The sequence below is a fragment of the Periplaneta americana genome, chromosome 12 (genome assembly GCF_040183065.1).
Source record: "Periplaneta americana isolate PAMFEO1 chromosome 12, P.americana_PAMFEO1_priV1, whole genome shotgun sequence".
Taxonomy (NCBI): domain Eukaryota; kingdom Metazoa; phylum Arthropoda; class Insecta; order Blattodea; family Blattidae; genus Periplaneta; species Periplaneta americana.
The window spans coordinates 134049201-134069321 of NC_091128.1; the positions used below are offsets into that span (position 1 = coordinate 134049201).

The 20121-nt window shown below is 33.5% G+C and overlaps 1 protein-coding gene across 2 annotated transcripts in view; it reads right to left on the reverse strand.

Moving 5' to 3' along the window:
- Positions 1-514: 514 nt before the first annotated feature.
- Positions 515-20121, reverse strand: part of LOC138710903 (alpha-tocopherol transfer protein-like) — an 86403-nt gene continuing 66796 nt past the window's right edge. For both annotated transcript variants that reach the window (XM_069842096.1, XM_069842095.1), the window contains 4 exons: positions 14361-14554; positions 8769-8876; positions 3348-3492; positions 515-957 (listed from right to left, as the gene is read on the reverse strand). In XM_069842096.1, coding sequence (XP_069698197.1) covers positions 830-957; positions 3348-3492; positions 8769-8876; positions 14361-14554 — 575 coding nt within the window. In that variant the 3' untranslated portion in view covers positions 515-829. The remainder of the gene's footprint in view (positions 958-3347; positions 3493-8768; positions 8877-14360; positions 14555-20121) is intronic.

The following is a 20121-nucleotide window of genomic DNA, read 5'->3' on the forward strand; positions in this document are numbered from 1 at the left end:
TCATTATCAGTTTCTACTTTCACTCTGTATATTGGATGCGATGTTCTTTTTTTTTTTCCATTTCATTTATTGTATTCCATAGATCTTACATTAGCATCGAAGTTTTAAGATGTGGAACAAGTCAAAATTTTACAAGACTACAATTTTTTGGCAAGATGTAGTGAGATGAGGCCGAGGATTCGCCACAGATTACCTGATATTTGCCTTATGATTGGAGAAAACCTCGGAAAAACCCTAACCAGGTAATCAGACCAAATGGGGATGAAGTAAGGTGAGACCGAGGATTTGCCAAAGACCACCCAGAATCTGCCCCACGGCTGGGGAAACCTCGGAAGAAACCAACCAATCACACAATTATTCTCCCTTTAAAGTTCATTTACTACTCTTCCAAGTAAACTTTTCCCCAAAGGTGCAAAACTTTCACGCTTACCCCATCTATATGCGTGTAAACATAAGTGTGCAATTACCTGACACTTTAAAGGTGATTAACATCTAATTACTAGCCTACACGAAATATAAAAAAGAGTGGAATTTATTTTTACAAATATATAGATCTATATTACATGTGTTATAATTTATTTAGTCATAATTCAACCAGTCTGTCAACAATATGTAAAAGTAATATAATACGTATAACAATAAAGTAGTCACTCAGAATCCTCAGTCCTGTGTCGAAAATTATTATAAAATTGGAAATTTTTATTCCAACATCACAGCTGCTAATTCTGAATTAATTTTAGCATATCACACAGAATAAAATCAACATTTCATTAATAAAACAATCAATTTTATATTTATTGTACCCTTTTAATTTCTTCCAGTATTGACGTCAAAAGGGAGAATAAACAATGTCATCTTCCGCGCCTTCGTCCACATTTTCGTCTTTCTGTGGTTCTGGTTTCTCCACTTCTTTTTCAAGTTCCTCTTCGTAATTTATAAGTCCTAATGAGAAGATTTCTGAAATATAAATCATACAACAATGTGGCAATATAAACAAACTAGAATACTAGCTATATTAACTATAGATATGACGAGTATATTTCTGAACGTTAGGGACATGTACTTTATAATATTCTACACTACAGTGTCGGATTAGCTATATTTTGTCACTTTAATGTGCAATTTGTCAGTAGGTATATATTTATGTGTCCCTTTATTTACTCATTTATTTACTAATCACTTATTTATTTATTTATTTATTTATTTATTTATTTATTTATTTATTTATTTATTTATTTATTTATTCACTTGTTCATTTACTAATTTATTTTCCATAATTTATTCATCTATTTATTTACTTACTAATTTATCTATCTATTTATTTATTTATTTATTTATTTACTCACTTGTTTATTTATTAATTTATTTATTACTTAATTATTTACTTATTTATTTATTTTCCATAATTTATTCATCTATTTATTTACTTACTTATTTAGTTATTTATTTATTTATTTATTTATTCACTTGCTCATTTACTCATTTGTTTATTTACTAATTTATTTATTACTTATTTACTTATTTATTTATTTTCCATAATTTATTCACCTATTCATTTACTTACTCATTTATCTATTTATTTATTTATTTATTTATTTATTCATTTGCTCATTTACTCACTTGTTTATTTACTAATTTATTTACTACTTAATAATTTACTTATTTATTTATTTTCCATAATTTATTCATCTATTTATTTACTTACTCTTTATCTATTTATTTATTTATTCATTTGCTCATTTACTCACTTGTTTATTTACTAATTTATTTACTACTTAATAATTTACTTATTTATTTATTTTCCATAATTTATTCATATATTTATTTACTTACTCATTTATCTATATATTTATTTATTTATTTATTTATTTTTTATATTTATTCATTTGCTCATTTACTCACTTGTTTATTTACTAATTTATTTACTACTTAATAATTTACTTATTTATTTATTTTCCATAATTTATTCATCTATTTATTTACTTACTCATTTATCTATCTATTTATTTATTTATTTATTTATTTATTTATTTATTTATTTATTTATTTATTTATTTATTTATTTATTTATTTATTTATTCATTTTCTCATTTACTCACTTGTTTATTTACTAATTTATTTACTACTTAATAATTTACTTATTTATTTATTTTCCATAATTCATTAATCTATTCATTAACTTACTCATTTATCTATATATTTATTTATTTATTTATTTATTCATTCATTCACTCATTTACTCACTTATTTATTTACTAGTTTATTACTTAATTATTTGCTTATATATTATTTTCCATAATTTATTCATCTATTTATTTACTTACTCATTTATCTATCTATTTATTTATTTATTTATTCATTTGCTCATTTACTCACTTGTTTATTTACTAATTTAATTATTACTTAATTATTTACTTATTTATTTATTTTCCAGAATTTATTCATCTATTTATTTACTTACTCATTTATCTATTTGTTTATTTACTTTTTATTTATTTAGTTATTTGTTTACACGCTTATTTACTTATTTATTTGTTTATTTATTTTTTTATTTATTTATATTTCAGATCAATATTATTTCTATATAAGTAGATATAGTTCTTTGTTACGTACTACTTAAACACTTATTTCGAAATACATGTTGGCATTTCGACTTATCTTACTGAAGTTTATTTAAAAATTAATTTCTTATATTATTGTTCATTTTCACTCACTCACTACTATTAATCATAACTTGTGAATTTTCAGTAATAAAAATAGCTTTATTAGATTCGTTTTTATACAATAGATATTTTAATATGATGTTATTCTAAATATCTCGTCAGTTAGGAAAATTATTTCTAATGTGTGGATGAGTTTTGTACGTTTAAATTCAGATTTAGAATTTCTTAAGCACATAATGCTTAAAATACTGCATTCAATTCCTAAGGAAACAAATTATGTAGTTTTCGGGATTCCCAGAGCTGCATAACTGATGTCTCCTTCGCAAATTTCACATCAAGTCAGTTAGTTTGGGTTTTGTACAGACATTATTATACAGACCCACTGCCATGATATCTGATCCTCACTTCTCGTTCGCAATGATTTTCAAGAAATTTAATCGTGGCAGCCATTATTGTTCCAGACATACGAGACAACACAGCCATTAACAACATCTATTCTCAAAGTGATCGTGATGATAGCTGCACTTCTGACATCTCTATGAAACAACCTGAATGGACGACTGCGTATTTTTCTTATTATCTATAATAATTACCTCATCACACATAATGGTAGTCAACCTCTTTCTTAGCAGTTTTTTCGGAACTTTGGGAAAGCAGAACTCAGAACCGAAAAAATAAACCTACCCATAAGATAATCCGACTTCTCATACAAGATCTTCCGCGCCTCAATGTAGTCAATACTTGGACCGGTGCCCCCATATTCCTCAGGCAGGATTTCAGGGTTGATATGTTTATGTAGCGAAGGCCAGTCTTCACCATGGAAGTGAATCTATGAATTAAAAGACACAAATTTAGATGACTGATAAACACCTATTAAAATAGATTCATAATGGATATACTCTAAGCTTGAAGTAATTATATTGAAAGTTTATTGTTTCAGTCATTGACTTTACTGTTGTGTATGTTTTAGGTGTTAACCTTTACATTATAAGTTACAAGACGTATAAACGTTTTCGTTGAACAGTGTCAACATAATTAATTGATGAACTAGTGGACTTACTCGTGTTAAATATGTAATATTTGTCCGGCTTACAGCTATTTCAGTGCTTCACGCACCATCATCAGAGCCTACTAGATCGCGGCGTCATCTCGAACTTCTCTGCCTGTTAAGAGGGTGTGTTTTATTTTTGGAAGGTGTTGAAGTGTGGAGTCGAATAGTGTGTGTGTGTGTACTGAAATTGATCTGTGTGTTGAGGATTTGATCGGTGTGTGTTTTAGTGCGTTTGTATATTTCGTATTGTTCTAGTGTGTTGAGTTTTTGGTCCTTGGGTTGTGTGTGTAGGATTTCCATATCCATATTTATGTTATTGTATGTATGGTTAGTATTGGTTATGTGATCGGCGTATGTAGATGTATTGTGTCCTCTGGTTATAGCTTTAATGTGTTCTTTGTAGCGTGTTTGGAATGATCTGCCCGTCTGTCCTATGTAGAACTTGTCGCAACTATTACATGTGAGTTTGTATACACCTGTGTGGTCGTATTTATTTGTTTGTGTTTTTTGTGTGTTGAGATGTCTTTGTAGTGTGTTTTCTGTTCTGTTCTACATAGGACAGACAGGCAGATCATTCCAAACACGCTACAAAGAACACATTAAAGCTATAACCAGAGGACACAATACATCTACATACGCCGATCACATAACCAATACTAACCATACATACAATAACATAAATACGGATATGGAAATCCTACACACACAACCCAAGAACCAAAAACTCAACACACTAGAACAATACGAAATATACAAACACGCTAAAACACACCCCTATCAAATCCTCAACACACAGATCAATTTCAGTACACACACACTATTCGACTCCACACTTCAACACCTTCCAACAACAAAACACACCCTCTTAACAGGCAGAGAAGTTCGAGATGACGCTGCAATCTAGTAGGCTCTGATGATGGTGCGTGAAGCACTGAAACAGCTGTAAGCCGGACAAATATTACATATTTAACACGAGTAAGTCCACTAGTTCATCAATTAATTATATTCAAGTGTTAAAAGTGGTGTACACAAGATTCAAAATGGAGTGTCAACATCTGCAGATACGAACAATCAATTTTGCAATATCATTACTCTCTACATTCTCTACACATACAATACATGTTTAATGGCATATGGGGATAAAATCTGTTAAAATAATATAATTATAAACACATTAATATTCTAATATTCAAATATAGGTGCCCCTAATGTCAACGTTTAAAAGTTTACATATAATGTACAATAGAAATACGTTTGCAAGTCTTCACATGTGGGCTGGATTAATAATAAGATAATATTGTGAGGCTAGAAATAGGGTTAAATATAAAATTGAACTGGGGTGCTCGTGTAAAGGGGGTTAAGTTGATTTGGCTAAACTGGAATAAGTACAGATTTGAACTATCCACAATTACTTTTCTCTTGTGTTACAGGGGTTAAGTCATTCTTCCATCTATGATGCAGCTACAGTGATCCATATTTTGTGACAAAGGGGTTTTGTTCAGTACCAAAGGAGAGAAGTTTACATACCTTGCAATTTGACTTAACCCCCTTTACACGAGCACCCGCGAATTATCATGTTATATTATACATGTGAAGATTTGCAATTACAATATTGTATTACATATTTTAATTCATCTTTCCATATTTTAGTGAGTTAAAATATGTAATACAACATTGTAATTGCAAATCTTCACATGTATAATACAACATGATATATATAGTCAATTCAATTTTATATTTAACCCTATTTCTAGCCTCACAATATCATCTTATTGTTAATCCAGCCCACATGTGAAGACTTGCAAATGTATTTCTATTGTACATTATATGTACAGTTTTAAACGTTGACATTAAGGGCACCTATATTTGAATATTAGAATATTAATGTGTTTATAATTATATTATTTTAACAGATTTTATCCCCGTATGCCATTAAACATATATTGTATGTGTAGAGAATGTAGAGAGTAATGATATTGCAAAATTGATTGTTCGTATCTGAAGATGTTGACACTGTTCAACGAAAACGTTTATACGTCTTGTAACTTATTATGTAAAGGTTAATACCTAAAACATACACAACAGTAAAGTCAATGACTGAAACAATAAGCTTTCAATAGATTTTTCTGAAAATTTACATAAAATGAATTGCAAAATATTGAAGTAATTAACTGAATAAACATTTGAAGATGAATTAACTTACTTAGAGCTTTTAAGGAACCCGGAGATTCTATGCCCCCCTAAGCCCATCATCGGTCCCTATCCTGAGCAAGATTAATCCAGTCTCTATCATCATATGATATTACATATCATATTACATGATTGTAACCTATCTACTTGCTCATGTAACGCTCTGAGTATATCCTCACAAGTTAAATATTTAGGCATTATTATTGACCAACATTTAAAATGGGATTAGCATATCTCCTTCCTGTGTAACAGATTGCGTAAAACAATCCACAAATTTTCCATTCTACGCTCTTATTTACCTGTTTATGTTCAGCGTACTGTGTACTTAGCTCTGTTTCAATCAATAATTCAGTATGGTATATTAGGTTGGGGAAGAATGGCAAAATCGACTCTCCATTCTTTAAATTTCCTCCAAAAAAGAATGATCAAAATTTGTCCATATAAACCTTTTGATTACCCAACAAAATTAATTTTTCAGGAATTTGGTGTATCAAATCTAGAAAAAAATTTATAAACAAACATTGCTGATTTACTTCCATAAATTTGATCCTCATGAATACCATACGAGACAAAACTACAGTTTCTTTCTAAATACTCCCAAATACCACACAACTGCTGGATTAAAACACAGCAGAAATTTTGGACCCAAAATATATAATGCATTAATTAGAGCTTACCCTGAGCTAAGTACACTTAACACACATAGATTTAAGAAACAAATCAGAGCAATTATTTAATTGTTTAAGCTAATTGAGTTAAAAATTGATACTCTAATATTCATGTACTTTTGTATTTTCTATTTGTATATAGACCCTATTATTACATGCTGTATGTATTTTATCACTTATTAATGTTATTGTGCTCAATGAACTCTCTTAATTTTGATATATATTTTGTATAACTGATCTGAACTGCGCCCGAGCACGAGCTTCTGCTCTTTCAGGCTGCAATGCCTAATGTAGCTCAAGTATTAAATAAATGAAATAAATGAATTGTTACTACAGATCACAAATTCCATATGAGATTTCCAAAGTCTTTTCTTTACAAATTCAATGTTGGCTATAAATATTAATAAATAATGTAAGAAATATATATCCCACCTCCCTCAAATCCATTTTAATATTATCCTCTCATCTATGTCTCGACCTCTCCAAAAGTGTTTTTTCCTCCGGCCTCCCAACTAACACTTTATATGCATTTCTGGATTCGCCCATACGTGCTATATGCCCTGCCCATCTCAAACATCTGGATTTAATGTTCCCAATTATGTCAGGTGAAGAATACAATGCGTGCAGTTCTGTAATGTAACTTTCTCCATTCTCCTGTAACTTCATACCTCTTAGTCCCAAATATTTTCCTAAGCATCTTATTCTCAAACACCCTTAATCTCTGTTCCTCTCTCAAAGTGAGAGTTGAAGTTTCACAAATATAGAGAACAACCAGTTTTATAAATTCTAATTTTCAGATTTTCTGATAGCAGACTAGATGACAAAAGCTTCTCAACCGAATAATAACAGGCATTTCCCATATTTATTCTGCGTTTAATTTCCTCCTCAGTGTCATTTATATTTGTTACTGTTGTTCCAAGGTATTTGAATTTTTCCACCTCTTCGAAGGATAAATTTCCAAGTTTTATATTTCCATTTCGTACACTATTCTGGTCACGAGACATACAGGATATTTATTTTAATTGACTACAATTATTATTGTCCCGCGCCGTGGCGTCGTGGTCTAAGGCATCCTGCCTAGGACTCGCGTTACGGAATGCGCGCTGGTTCGAGTCCTCGTGGGAGAAGAAATTTTCTCCTGAAATTTCGGCCAGTGTATGGGACAGGTGCCCACCCAGCATCGTGATGCACTTGGGGAGCTATGATAGATAATGAAATCCGGTTGCGAATGCCAGCTATAACGGCTGGGGGGATCATCGTGCTAACCACACGATACCTCCATTCTGGTTGGATGATCGTCCACCTCTGCTTCGGCATGTGGGCGTGAGGCCAGCAGCCGGCCAGTCGGTCTAGGCCCTGCACGGGCTGTAGCGCCACGGATTATTATAATTATTATCAGAGTTCATTAAATGAGAATCTTAGCTAAAAATTCAGTCAGGAATAAACATCTCCTATGTACTTGGTCATTCTGTGACTTTGTTACATATTTTTAGGAATGATAGATATAATCAATAAGTGGAAACATGTGGTGTTAAACAAGGTGATCCATTAACTACCACACTGTTTTGTCTTGTTATAGATTCCATATTGAAAAAAAAATGGATATGAAGGGAAATATCTCCACGAAATTAAAACAGTGTACTACAGCTTATGTAGATGACACTGCTAACTGCAAGAAAAAATCAGCTTTGACTGAAACATTCAATAATTTGAAAGAACGTATGCAATGGAGGGGGAAAGGAACTGGATACCCTACCCCATTATCGCCTATTATCTCCTGACTTAGTTGCATCACGTCCACCACAAGCCTAAGCACAGGTGAACAATCATTCATCCAGAACTGGAATATCGTATGGTCAACACGATGGCCCCCCTCAGCCGAAATATCTGGTTGTACTAATCGGATTTCATTACATATCCTCAAATTCATCACAATAGTGAAATCCGGTCCCATACACAGTCCGAAATGTCAAGAGAAAACTCTTTCTCCATGAGGACTCGCTAGTGTGCATACCGTAACGCCAGTCATAGGCGTGATACAAAGACCACGACGCTACGGCGCGTGATCAAAAACTTGGAACAAGAGGAGAACAAGACGCAACAAGTGCAGCATTTCTTCGAAGACACTGATCTGTTTTGACACCTCTAGTGTTATGATGATGATGATGATGATGAATTCATTCGAACAATACTCACGTGCTTCAGCACTCTTGGGTCGAAGAAGGGATAAATCAAAGACATCGAAGCGTTGAGTAGGAAGGATGTGTTAACAACATGCAACTCGATTTTCCTGATAGTTACGGTCTGAAAGAAAGCATTGCAAATAATAAATTATTATTATTATTATTATTATTATTATTATTATCAGCATCAACATCATTATTATCATTATCATTATTACCATTATTATCATTATTATTATTATTATTATTATTATTATTATTATTATCAGTATCATCATTATTATCATTATCATTATTACCATTATCATTATTATTATTATTATTATCAGCATCATCATCATTATTATCATTATCATTATTGCCATTATCATTATTATTATCAGCATCATCATTATTATCATTATCATTATTATCATTATCATTATTACCATTATCATTATTATTATTATTATTATTATTATTATTACACTCCAAAGCAGCTATTCTATCAATAGTCTCTAAACACACACCTTCATCTCAAACAGCAGAAATAACTAAAATGCTCTCTCAATTAATATCACTCAATAAAATAATTGTATTCCAATGGATACCATCCCATTGTGGAATCCTGGGAAACGAGAATGCGAATGCTTTAGCAAAGAAGGGCAGCACTGCTACTTACAGATCTGTTACTAAATCTACGTATTACTCTGTGGAAAGATTTATTAAATCTACATACTTAGACTTCAACAAACAAAATTTGATAACACAATCTCAAGGGAAAAAATGGAACTCTCTGCATCATAATCCACAGTTGATTCCCGATTTACCACGAAAGTCGTCTGTAGCTGTGTTTAGATTGGCAACAGGCCATGACTGTTTGGCCAAACACCTGCATAGAATTGGAATATATCAGTCTTCTAACTGTGCATTGTGCAACTCAAACCAAGAAATGGATTCGGAAGACCTCAAAATCTGTGCTTCAGTGGCTGACCATGATAATATCTTTGAAAAATATTGGAGTGCAAGAGGTCAAATGACTTTATTGTCAAACGCCTGGCATTAGAAAACAACAACAACATTATTATTATTATTATTATTATTATTATTATTATTATTATTATTATCAGCATCATCATCATCATTATTATTATCATTATCATTATTATTATTATTAATATTATTATTATTATTATTATTATTATTATTATTATTATTATTATTATTATTATTATTACATTCCAAAGCAGTTATTATATCACTAGTCTCTAAACACACACCTTCATCTCAAACAGCAGAAATAACTAAAATGCTCTCTCAATTAATATCACTCAATAAAAGAATTGTATTCCAATGGATACCATCCCATTGTGGAATCCTGGGAAACAAGAATGCGAATGCTTTAGCAAAGAAGGGCAGTACTGCTACTTACAGATCTGTTACTAAATCTACGTATTACTCTGTGGAAAGATTTATTAAATCTACATAGACTTCAACAAACAAAATTTGATAACACAATCTCAAGGGAAAAAATGGAACTCTCTGCATCATAATCCACAGTTGATTCCCGATTTACCACGAAAATTGTCTGTAGCTGCATTCAGATTGGCAACTGGCCATGACTGTTTGGCCAAGCATCTGCATAGAATTGGAATATATCAGTCTTCTAACTGTGCATTGTGCAACTCAAACCAAGAAATGGATTCGGAAGACCTCAAAATCTGTGCTTCAGTGGCTGACCATGATAATATGTTTGAAAAATATTGGAGTGCGAGAGGTCAAATGACTTTATTGTCAAACGCCTGGCATTAGAGAACAACAAGAACATTATTATTATTATTATTATTATTATTATTATTATTATTATTATTATTATTTTAGCTCCATGTCTAACCAAAACATTAGGTGGATTTTCGATTCTGAGCCTAAACCAATACTCGTATTTTGGTTTAGAATCTTGTTCATAGTACTAACACAGTCTAGTATACAGTATACAGTCACGAAGCTTGAGTTGATGAGGGTACTAGAAACAATAGACTGAACAGATACTATTTCGCATTGTCTATGATGAGGTGATAGTAGCGATCCTAGTGGTTAGCAACTATCTATGGATGCATATTTACTACGTATTGAGCTTCGTGACTGCATATATTAGACTGTGGTACTAATATTTTATATAACTGTCTTGTGTCCTCTAAGGCAGTGGTTCCCAAACAGGAGATCATGTAAAGAGCTGAGAGGGAGTCGCTGGATGATTTACAAAACAAATAAATAAATCGCTTTATTAACTAACATACCGGTATGTTAATTTTGTATTTAGAAACACAAAAAATAAACAACGTGTAGCATAAAATTAAACAAATTTTTCAGTAGATTTCTTGGTTAAGTATTCGATACACACACAGTGATATTAATTCCAATTTCAAGGAGATTTCTCGCTTTTATTTTGATGGCAATCATAGACGAGAAACTTATTTTGCATAAGTACAAGGTCGCAAATGTTATCAAGTTACTTTTGCAAGCTCGAGATCAGTGGCGCCAACTTATATGGGTCCGTGGGGCCTGAGCCCACTCAATAATTTGTCGTCTTATTTTAACATCATCATCATCATCATCATCATCATCATCATCATCATCATCATCATCATTTCCTTTTCCATTCTTTCCTGTTTTAGTTACCTCATGAGTGATGCCTTATTGGTGTCATGAGGTACTGTACAAATCTGTCTTCGCACAGTTGACTAAACAAGAACATGATCTGTGATGGTCGCTTATTGAAGTCAGTAAATTACAATAAGTAAAATTTCAATAAGTAAGGATGCATATTTGGTGTGCACTTCCTTCATCTCTCCTAGTGCCACATAAGGATAGTGCTGAGAAGTTAGATTTAGAAGTTGTTTGTGACGAATTTATAGGGAGAAACACATCTGCATCACTGCGCGCTACGTAATATTGAGTCCACTTCCATATTATCAATTTACAGTTAGAATTAAAGTCTCAAGTTAAAATGTTTATATAATTGTAATGTTATATTTAATTACTAAAAATGGATAATTGTGCTACGCACTAGATAATGTGGAGATTTTTTTGTACCTAGTTGCTAGTATGAAGGAACAAATTGGTATTCATACCATTAATGGGAGGATTTATGAGATTCTTTTGAGAAATTATGATCAAGTGGTTGAGCTCACTCAAAAAAATGACTTTCATACTCCATCGGCAAGTCTATCGTGCTATCAAAAAGGAGTGCGTTATATAGCAGTAAAAATTTTTAATAGCCTCCCTATCGATATAAAAAATGAAACTCAAAACATAAGATTATTTAGGGCCAAATTAAAGAAGTACCTAATTTCTCACGCCTTCTATTCTGTAGGTGAATTCATGATATTCAGTAACACTTCATGAAATTGATACTAGAACTATGTGTTGTACTAGTAGACTATATTGTAAATCTCGTTTGTATATATATATATATATATATATATATATATATATATATATCATCTAGGCTATGACTATAAATTAAGACTTTATAATAGTATTAAGTTTTTTGACTTGTTCCATATTCTAGCTGTAAAGCAATGTATGAATACCATGGAATGTTAATAAATACAATACAATACAATACAATACAATACAATACAATGTTTTTAAAAAGTTGGCGCCACTGCTCGAGGTATTCTTTTGTTGCGAAACTGTTTATGCTGTGTGAAAAAAGTGTAGTTTCAACATTTCATCAGTAGCTATGTTTCAGTGAGATTTTCCATAATTTTTTCTTTAGTTTGAAGCATTTGAACGCAACTGTCTAAAAACGAAATCAGTATCCACTGTCGTAAATGTTTTCAATTTCTTCCGCAAAATACTCAAAAAGCTATTCTTTAAATCCGTACTTTGGAGGCTATCCACTAATCTTGAGTAAACTTACTGTTGTTTGCAATTTACAGCGACTGGTATTTTGCGAATGGGGTCAAGAACCAGTACGGTAGTGGAGGGGAGGTGTCGTAATATAAGTTTCGCCCAAAAGTGAGTTGTGCCTTCAGAAAGTTTGGGAACCACTGCTCTAAAGTGAAGGTCCATTGTCCTATCAAGCAGATGTTATGAAAGTTTCAATTCGAGGGCTTAGTGTGAAACTAACGTCACTACAAAAATGGACATTTTTACGTTTTTACACAAATAGATAGCAAAATCGTTCTTCTAGTTGGCCACAAAAAATCGTAACTTAGATCCAAATGGTCTTGTATAGCTATAATACAGGGACATCATTTTATTTTTACTTCAATTTTTATTGTACCTGAGTTTTTGAATGTACTTCACTCCCACCCCCTTCTACTAATGAAGCTCAACCGTCCTCCACACAGACCCAAGAGCGCATATACAGTCATAGTAGCCTTACGGTCATAATAAACAGTACGTTCCAGAAATATGTTCGCGTTTTCCAGTGACGAAAGAGCTTTCAATATTGCATCATTTTCGCACAGGTACTGTCGTCCATTTGCCTATGTCGCACCCGGTTTCCCTCACAAGCTTTTATTCGCCCCTGTCTGGGGGGGGGGGGCTGTCTGAGTTCTTTTCTGAAAACATTAATTTCCGTTAGGAATTGGACGTCTACGTAACATTATACGACTGTTTAAAATAACTTTGATAAGAGGGCCTCATTAAGTAATTAATTGTCACGTGATTTCCCTCCTTTCTACGACCCTGCGACAAAACTACTTGGACGGACAATAGATAGCATGTCTGAGTAATTTTATCTTTTCGGATCGGGCAGAAGTGAAGATTGAATTTACAGTACGTAAGGTACTCTTTCATAGAGTAGGTACAGAATTATTTCAACATCCGTTACTAGTACGAAGGACGAAACTGGTAATTTGAATTAGGTCTATAGTGCGATAACATGCACAAAAGAACTGAAGCCTGTATCGAAATGAACGGCCACCATTTTCAAAAATATGTTTAAATACCCTTATGATTATTTTTCAATTTAACTTCATTCTCTATAGTGTACGCTAATATGCTGTAGACAGTATAATATACACTGCATAATAAATATGTCCGCATGGACAGCTGAGTTCGTGAGTAAAGACACTTATTGTTAATGTTGTACTGTATTTTGATTAAACAAAAACCTAATGAAAATTATCAAACTCAAAAGCGTTATATTTCCTAGTTTACGTAAATGGATGAACTACTTTTCTTCCCTCCTATACCTAGTAAAGTGATTTTTTTGTATTTTACGCCAGTATCGTCGAACTCTAGTCGTGGAAGGGGATAGCAAACCGTTGATCCAAAGATATAGCCAGGTTAATATTAGAAATGTTAGTAAAAATAAAATGATGCCCCTGTACAATTCGTAACCACAAAACATGATGATATAGTTAATGTGAAATAGACCTAAGCGTATTGTCTGTTGAGAATTTTGTTGTGAATAAAAATTTGATTTATTTACGCTAGTTTCACGTTAAACCCTCGAATTGTGTTCATGTTATTTCTGGACAATTGAACACTAAGCTCTAAATTTAATACAACACCGACTGAAATAACATATTACAATGTTTCTAATGTTACAACACGCAGTCTCAGCTTACAAATCTTTAATATTGTAAGAATTATATCCATGACTTCTTACAGCAACTTTTATGCACGCCACTCGACTGTTATTTGGTGTGATCCAACTGAACATCTTCCAGGAGTAGCCCGCCAGATCCAAGATGATCACGAGACCATTTTTTTGAGTCTCCTCCTCATCTATGACAGACTCCAACCAGAGATCATCCAGGTGGCTCATGGTTTGGGGAGTAAGGATGTCGGCGTCTATGTTAGCTGCAACAACATAAAAATTTCAATGAATACCGAAATTTCGTAGGAATAAGTTATGTCCACCAACTATACATGTACATACGTATTGTAAAGTATAACAATGTTGGCAGTACACGTACGTGTAAGTCTGAACGTTATCCAATTAAAAAAAATTAATTGTACTTCAGTTCATTAGTTTATTTTCAGGTTTTTTGTGTGTGTCCTCATCAAGAAAATCTAAAATGATTGACAAATTTTTATTAATATTTATGCATTTATTTATGTATTTATGTATTTATGTATTCATGTATTTATTTATTTATTCATTCATTTTCAATTTACCATTACACCAGTTGTTCACTGATTTTAGACAGGCCTTTGACTCAAACAGGAACTATATATTTGCTGCCATGGCAGAATTTGGAGTCCCTAATAAGCTAATTATCTTAACAAAATAAGGTTAAAATACAAAACAAATTGTCAGAAAGTTTTTTAACCCATAATGGAATTAGACAGTGTGATTCTTTATCAACGCTGTTATTTAACACTGGCCTGGAACGAATTATCAGAAAGATTATATTATTAATCCTAGTGGAATAATATTTAACAGAATGTTCCAATATTTTGCATTTGCTGATGATGTTGCTATATTTTCACGGAATGTATCCTCTCTTAATGATGTCTTGCGGCAGATACAACATGAGACAAATATATCAGGTCTGGAGATTAATAGTACTAAAACAAAATATATGAATAACGCAACCAAAAGTAATAACAACTTAAACACTATTGTTTTAAATGATATAACTCTTGAGAATGTCTAACTTTAGATATCTTGGCTCGACACTTACTGATGACAACAATATGCTAACAGAGATTAAGGCGAAAATTGCTATTGGTAATCGATGTTTTAGAGCATTAGATAGAATCATAAGAGCCAGATATATCTCAAGAAAGGTTAAAGTGAGAATTTATAAGACTATCATTAAACCTACGATTACTTTTGGAAGTGAAACTTGGACCCTACCTGGACGAGCAATAACTATCTTAAACATTTGGGAAAGGAAAATTTTAAGAAAAATTTATGGTCCTGTTTATGATAAGGGAGTTTGGAGAATCAGGACTAATTCTGAATTACAAGTATTATATAAGGATACAAATATTGTCACTGACATAAAAATCAGAAGGTTGGAATGGCTGGGCCACATCATCAGGATGGACAATAATAGAATTCCTAAAATATTACTAGATGTGAAACCAAGTGGCAAAAGAAGAGTTGGTAGGCCCAAATTACGATGGCTGGATGATGTCCAAGATGATCTTGTCAAGGCAGGAATTAGGAGATGGAGGCAGAGAGCGTTGGATAGAGAGGATTGGGGGAAGATTTTTAAGGTCAAGGCTAAACTAAAAGGGCTGTAGGACCACCACAGATGATAATGATGATGATGATGATGAATCATTTATTTATTTATTTATTTATTTATTTATTTATTTATTTATTTATTTATTCCTCATCAATCTTGTCTGAACATGGCGGATTTGATGCATTCCGGTTCAAATCCATCATTCCTATATCAAATACAAATATAGCACATTATAGTTTCAAAAGTCGGTTATTTCTCGCCCACATTGAATTTCGACAATGAATAAACTCTACAGTTGAAAGCATCACATCATCAAATTAAACACTACCAACATGCCGTCACAGTCTAGTATATACAGTCACGAAGCTTGAGTTGTGAGGTTGCTAGGAACAATAGACTGTGCCGGTACTATTTCGCATTGTCTGTAATGAGGCGATAGTAGCGATCCTATTGGTTAGCAACTATCTATGGATGCATATTTACTACGTATTGAGCTTCGTGACTGTATATACTAGACTGTGATGCCATATCGTGCCCCTCATGCCAAAATCATGAATGTACATTTTCTTAGTTCTGAGAAAACCGAGTTACAGTTTCAAATGCCCTTATAAATTCAGAAAAATTTCATTTAGTCAACTTCCTACTGTTCTCCAACCAGGAGATTAATCGTGAAAGGAATGTGCTTACTATTGCCTCATCTATTGGAACGAAGTAGATAAATAATATTACCATTATAACGCCAATTTAAAAACCATGCGCTCTCCTGCATATGTTATTTCCTGTATGAAGAGATTAAAAGACCAGGAGATTAACTGTGATCTAATTTTGTAACTAGGGTAGTATCAATATGTCTGTATAAATGTTATGGTTTGTGCTGTGAGAGCTAGCCAGTAGAGATAAGAGTACCCACGTGTGTGACCTTATGACATCTTATGACATCAACATTCATTCACAGCATTACCCTCCTTCGTCTCATCCGGCAGAGACTTTCTCGTGGTTGGAGCACAGTACATCATAATGTGTTGAATAATTTCAAGGGAAAAATTGTTCCGGGGCCGGGTATCGATCCCGGGACCTCTGGTTGAACGTACCAGCGCTCTTTCCAACTGAGCTACCCGGGAACTCCACCCGACACCGTCTCAACTTTTCCCTATATACCAGAGGTCCCGGGATCAATACCCGGCCCCGGAACAATTTTTCCCTTGAAATTATTCAAATCTGCTTTACAGGGAGCCTTACCTGAAAGACTAGATTTGCATAATATATGTCACTGTGTACGTTAACAGAAAACCACAATTCCAAGTCACACAGAGAATGCGTGCACTCGATGTGGGTCTCTGGCGTTTCGTCAGCCCACGCGAGTTTGTGGATATAGAGGGAAAAGTTGAGACGGTGTCGGGTGGAGTTCCCGGGTAGCTCAGTTGGAAAGAGCGCTGGTACGTTCAACCAGAGGTCCTGGGATCGATACCCGGCCCCGGAACAATTTTTCCCTTGAAATTATTCAAATCTGCTTTACAGGGAGCCTTACCTGAAAGACTAGATTTGCATCATAATGTGTTGTTTAAAATTAAATTTTTCTAACTTATAAGGAGATTTTAAACTTCAAACTCGTTTTTCTCATAACTAAGAATATGTACATTCATGTTTTAGCTAAAGAGGAACGATGTGTAATAAAATTATGCTATATTTTGCAGCTGTGTAGAGACAGGATGTACAGTATCTTATATCTTATCACATTATACCTAGTATATTATTTCCTCTCTGATCTGAATTCCCGATGTACTTGAACACTCTGTAATCGTGAAGAGAGCATAGTTGAGTCATGGATTTGTCAGAGGAAAGTTCAACGCCTTCCAACGTACGAGTAGATTTTACAGAACACCGCAAACTAGCAAAGCGATTAGCGTATATTAAAAAGTTTAAAGAGATTGACATTCTAAATGCTCTTTACAACAGTGATATACCTAATGGCGAATTATCACATTTTAATAAGTGGACTGAACTGCTTGAAAAAGCTTTAAAAAAACAAAACGACGAATCAGAATCCAGTTTGGTGAGAAGAAAAAATCGTAAAAAACATTCTCGATGGGGATGCATCGCCGCCCAGCTACATTCTGCTGTCAAAACCAGTGAGTATGAACAAATAAAATTGAGTGAAAAGACTATGAACATACAATTCACTAACATAACCTATATTATTGATAACATAAAGAATCCACACCAGATAACACCGGAGACAGCAAAAGATATGTATTGTGATTTGGAAAAATATGAACGAACCTCACATTCATTCCCCCTATTATTTAACTACATTAAGGGTGCGTTATTTAATACAATTAAAGAAAAAAACGGAGAGACAAACATTCAAATATCACAGGCTTTCAATGTTAATGAAAAAACAGTTCGAAATTATATTCAAGTCCATAGTCTAATAAAAATTTACAACTCTATTCTGCGTACAAATATTACAATGACTGATATCAACGAATTCTATGATGACATACAATCTTACATAGAACAAGATGCTGAATTACAAATCAAACTGAGGTTGCCTGTGCAGAAAGTTGTTCTACAAGGATTCGAATTCGCATTTATAAAATAGTTTCGTGCAACTGGAAACTAGAGTTCTTGTGAGTTCATAACCATCCCGCTATGGTGAAACAGAACAGTTTCCAGTCGCAACTACTTCTTCTCTTACCATTTCGCATTTTCATCACGTTTATGCTTCACTTTTTTTTTAATTGGGTTTTTTACGACGCTGCATCAACATGTAGGTTATTTAGCGTCTGAATGATATGAAGGTGACAATGCCGGTGAAATGAGTCCGGTGTCCAACACCGAAAGTTACCCAGCATTTGCTGGTATTGTGTTGAGGGAAAACCCCGGAAAAAACCTCAACCAGATAACTTGCCCAGACCGAGATTCGAACCCGGGCCACCTGATTTCGCGGCCAGACACGCTGACCGTTACTCCACAGGTGTGGACCTTTACTTTTCAGTCGTAACTATTTCTCAGCTTACCAACTCTTTCTATAGTATTTTTGCCACTTTTTTACTTGGACGACGATAAGTTTCAACCCCCATATGAGACGCAAAAGGAAAAATGGCTTCTTTATATACAATTTGACTTAATTTTCTTTTACTTTATTTCAGCAATAATCAGAAGAATTATGTATGTGTGAAGGCATCCAATGCCTAACCACTGCACTTTACGTCATTCAGGTTCCGCATATTGCGGATAGATGGAAAGACTGTGATCCACTTTTCTAGTTGCACACCACTTCGGCGAGCCACGCCGTACATGTGTAGTATCTGTGGAAAGTTCTGTAATGTACTAGCACAGTCTAGTATATACAGTCACGAAGCTCAATATGTAGTAAATATGCATCCATAAATAGTTGCTAACCACTAGGATCACTAATATCGCCTCATTACAGACAATGCGAAATAATACCGGCACAGTCTATTGTTCCTAGCACACTCACCTCAAGCTTCGTGACTGTATATACTAGACTGTGGTATTAGGGTAAGTGTATGTGTAAGTGTAGTGTATGGATTGAGTGATGATGAAGAGAGAAGGGAAAACCCGGTGCCGGCACGAAGCACCAAGGGGGCCGACAGCCTTAATGTCCTCGTCTCACGGACGAATCACTATCAACAGTGACATATGTCTTTTCTTCATATGCACTACGGAGAGATTTGGGATTTAACCCAGACATATAGGTGCACAATTTAGTGACTAGAAGTTGTGCACCGCCATCTCTCCTAGTCACGAGGTATAAATTTTAACATGATCGAACCCGGACCGGCTAGTCTGGAGGTGGACATGCTACCAGAGATAATTCGGCGAACTTCACAAGATTTATTAAAATTACAATATTATAAAATTGCAAAAATAAAGTGACATGAGTTTTCAAGAATAAAAATTGTGTTAATATATACAATAGTGGCAAAAAAACCGGACCGACCCTTGTAGCTGATTTCAGAGCCTTAGCACAGTTACAGCACGATAGACTGGTAACTAAGACTTTCGTGGTTCGAATCCTACCTGGGAAGGGAACTTTTTTTTGTTCCTTATTCAAATTTATTTCCAATACTTTTCGATTGCAGAGATTATTCCCAGAACATGAATTTACCAGCTTATTTTCGAATGGCTTTCGAAATGGGCTAGGTACGTCAGCAGTCGAAACTACAACCATTTCAATAGATTACTCGCTATCTTGTGAAT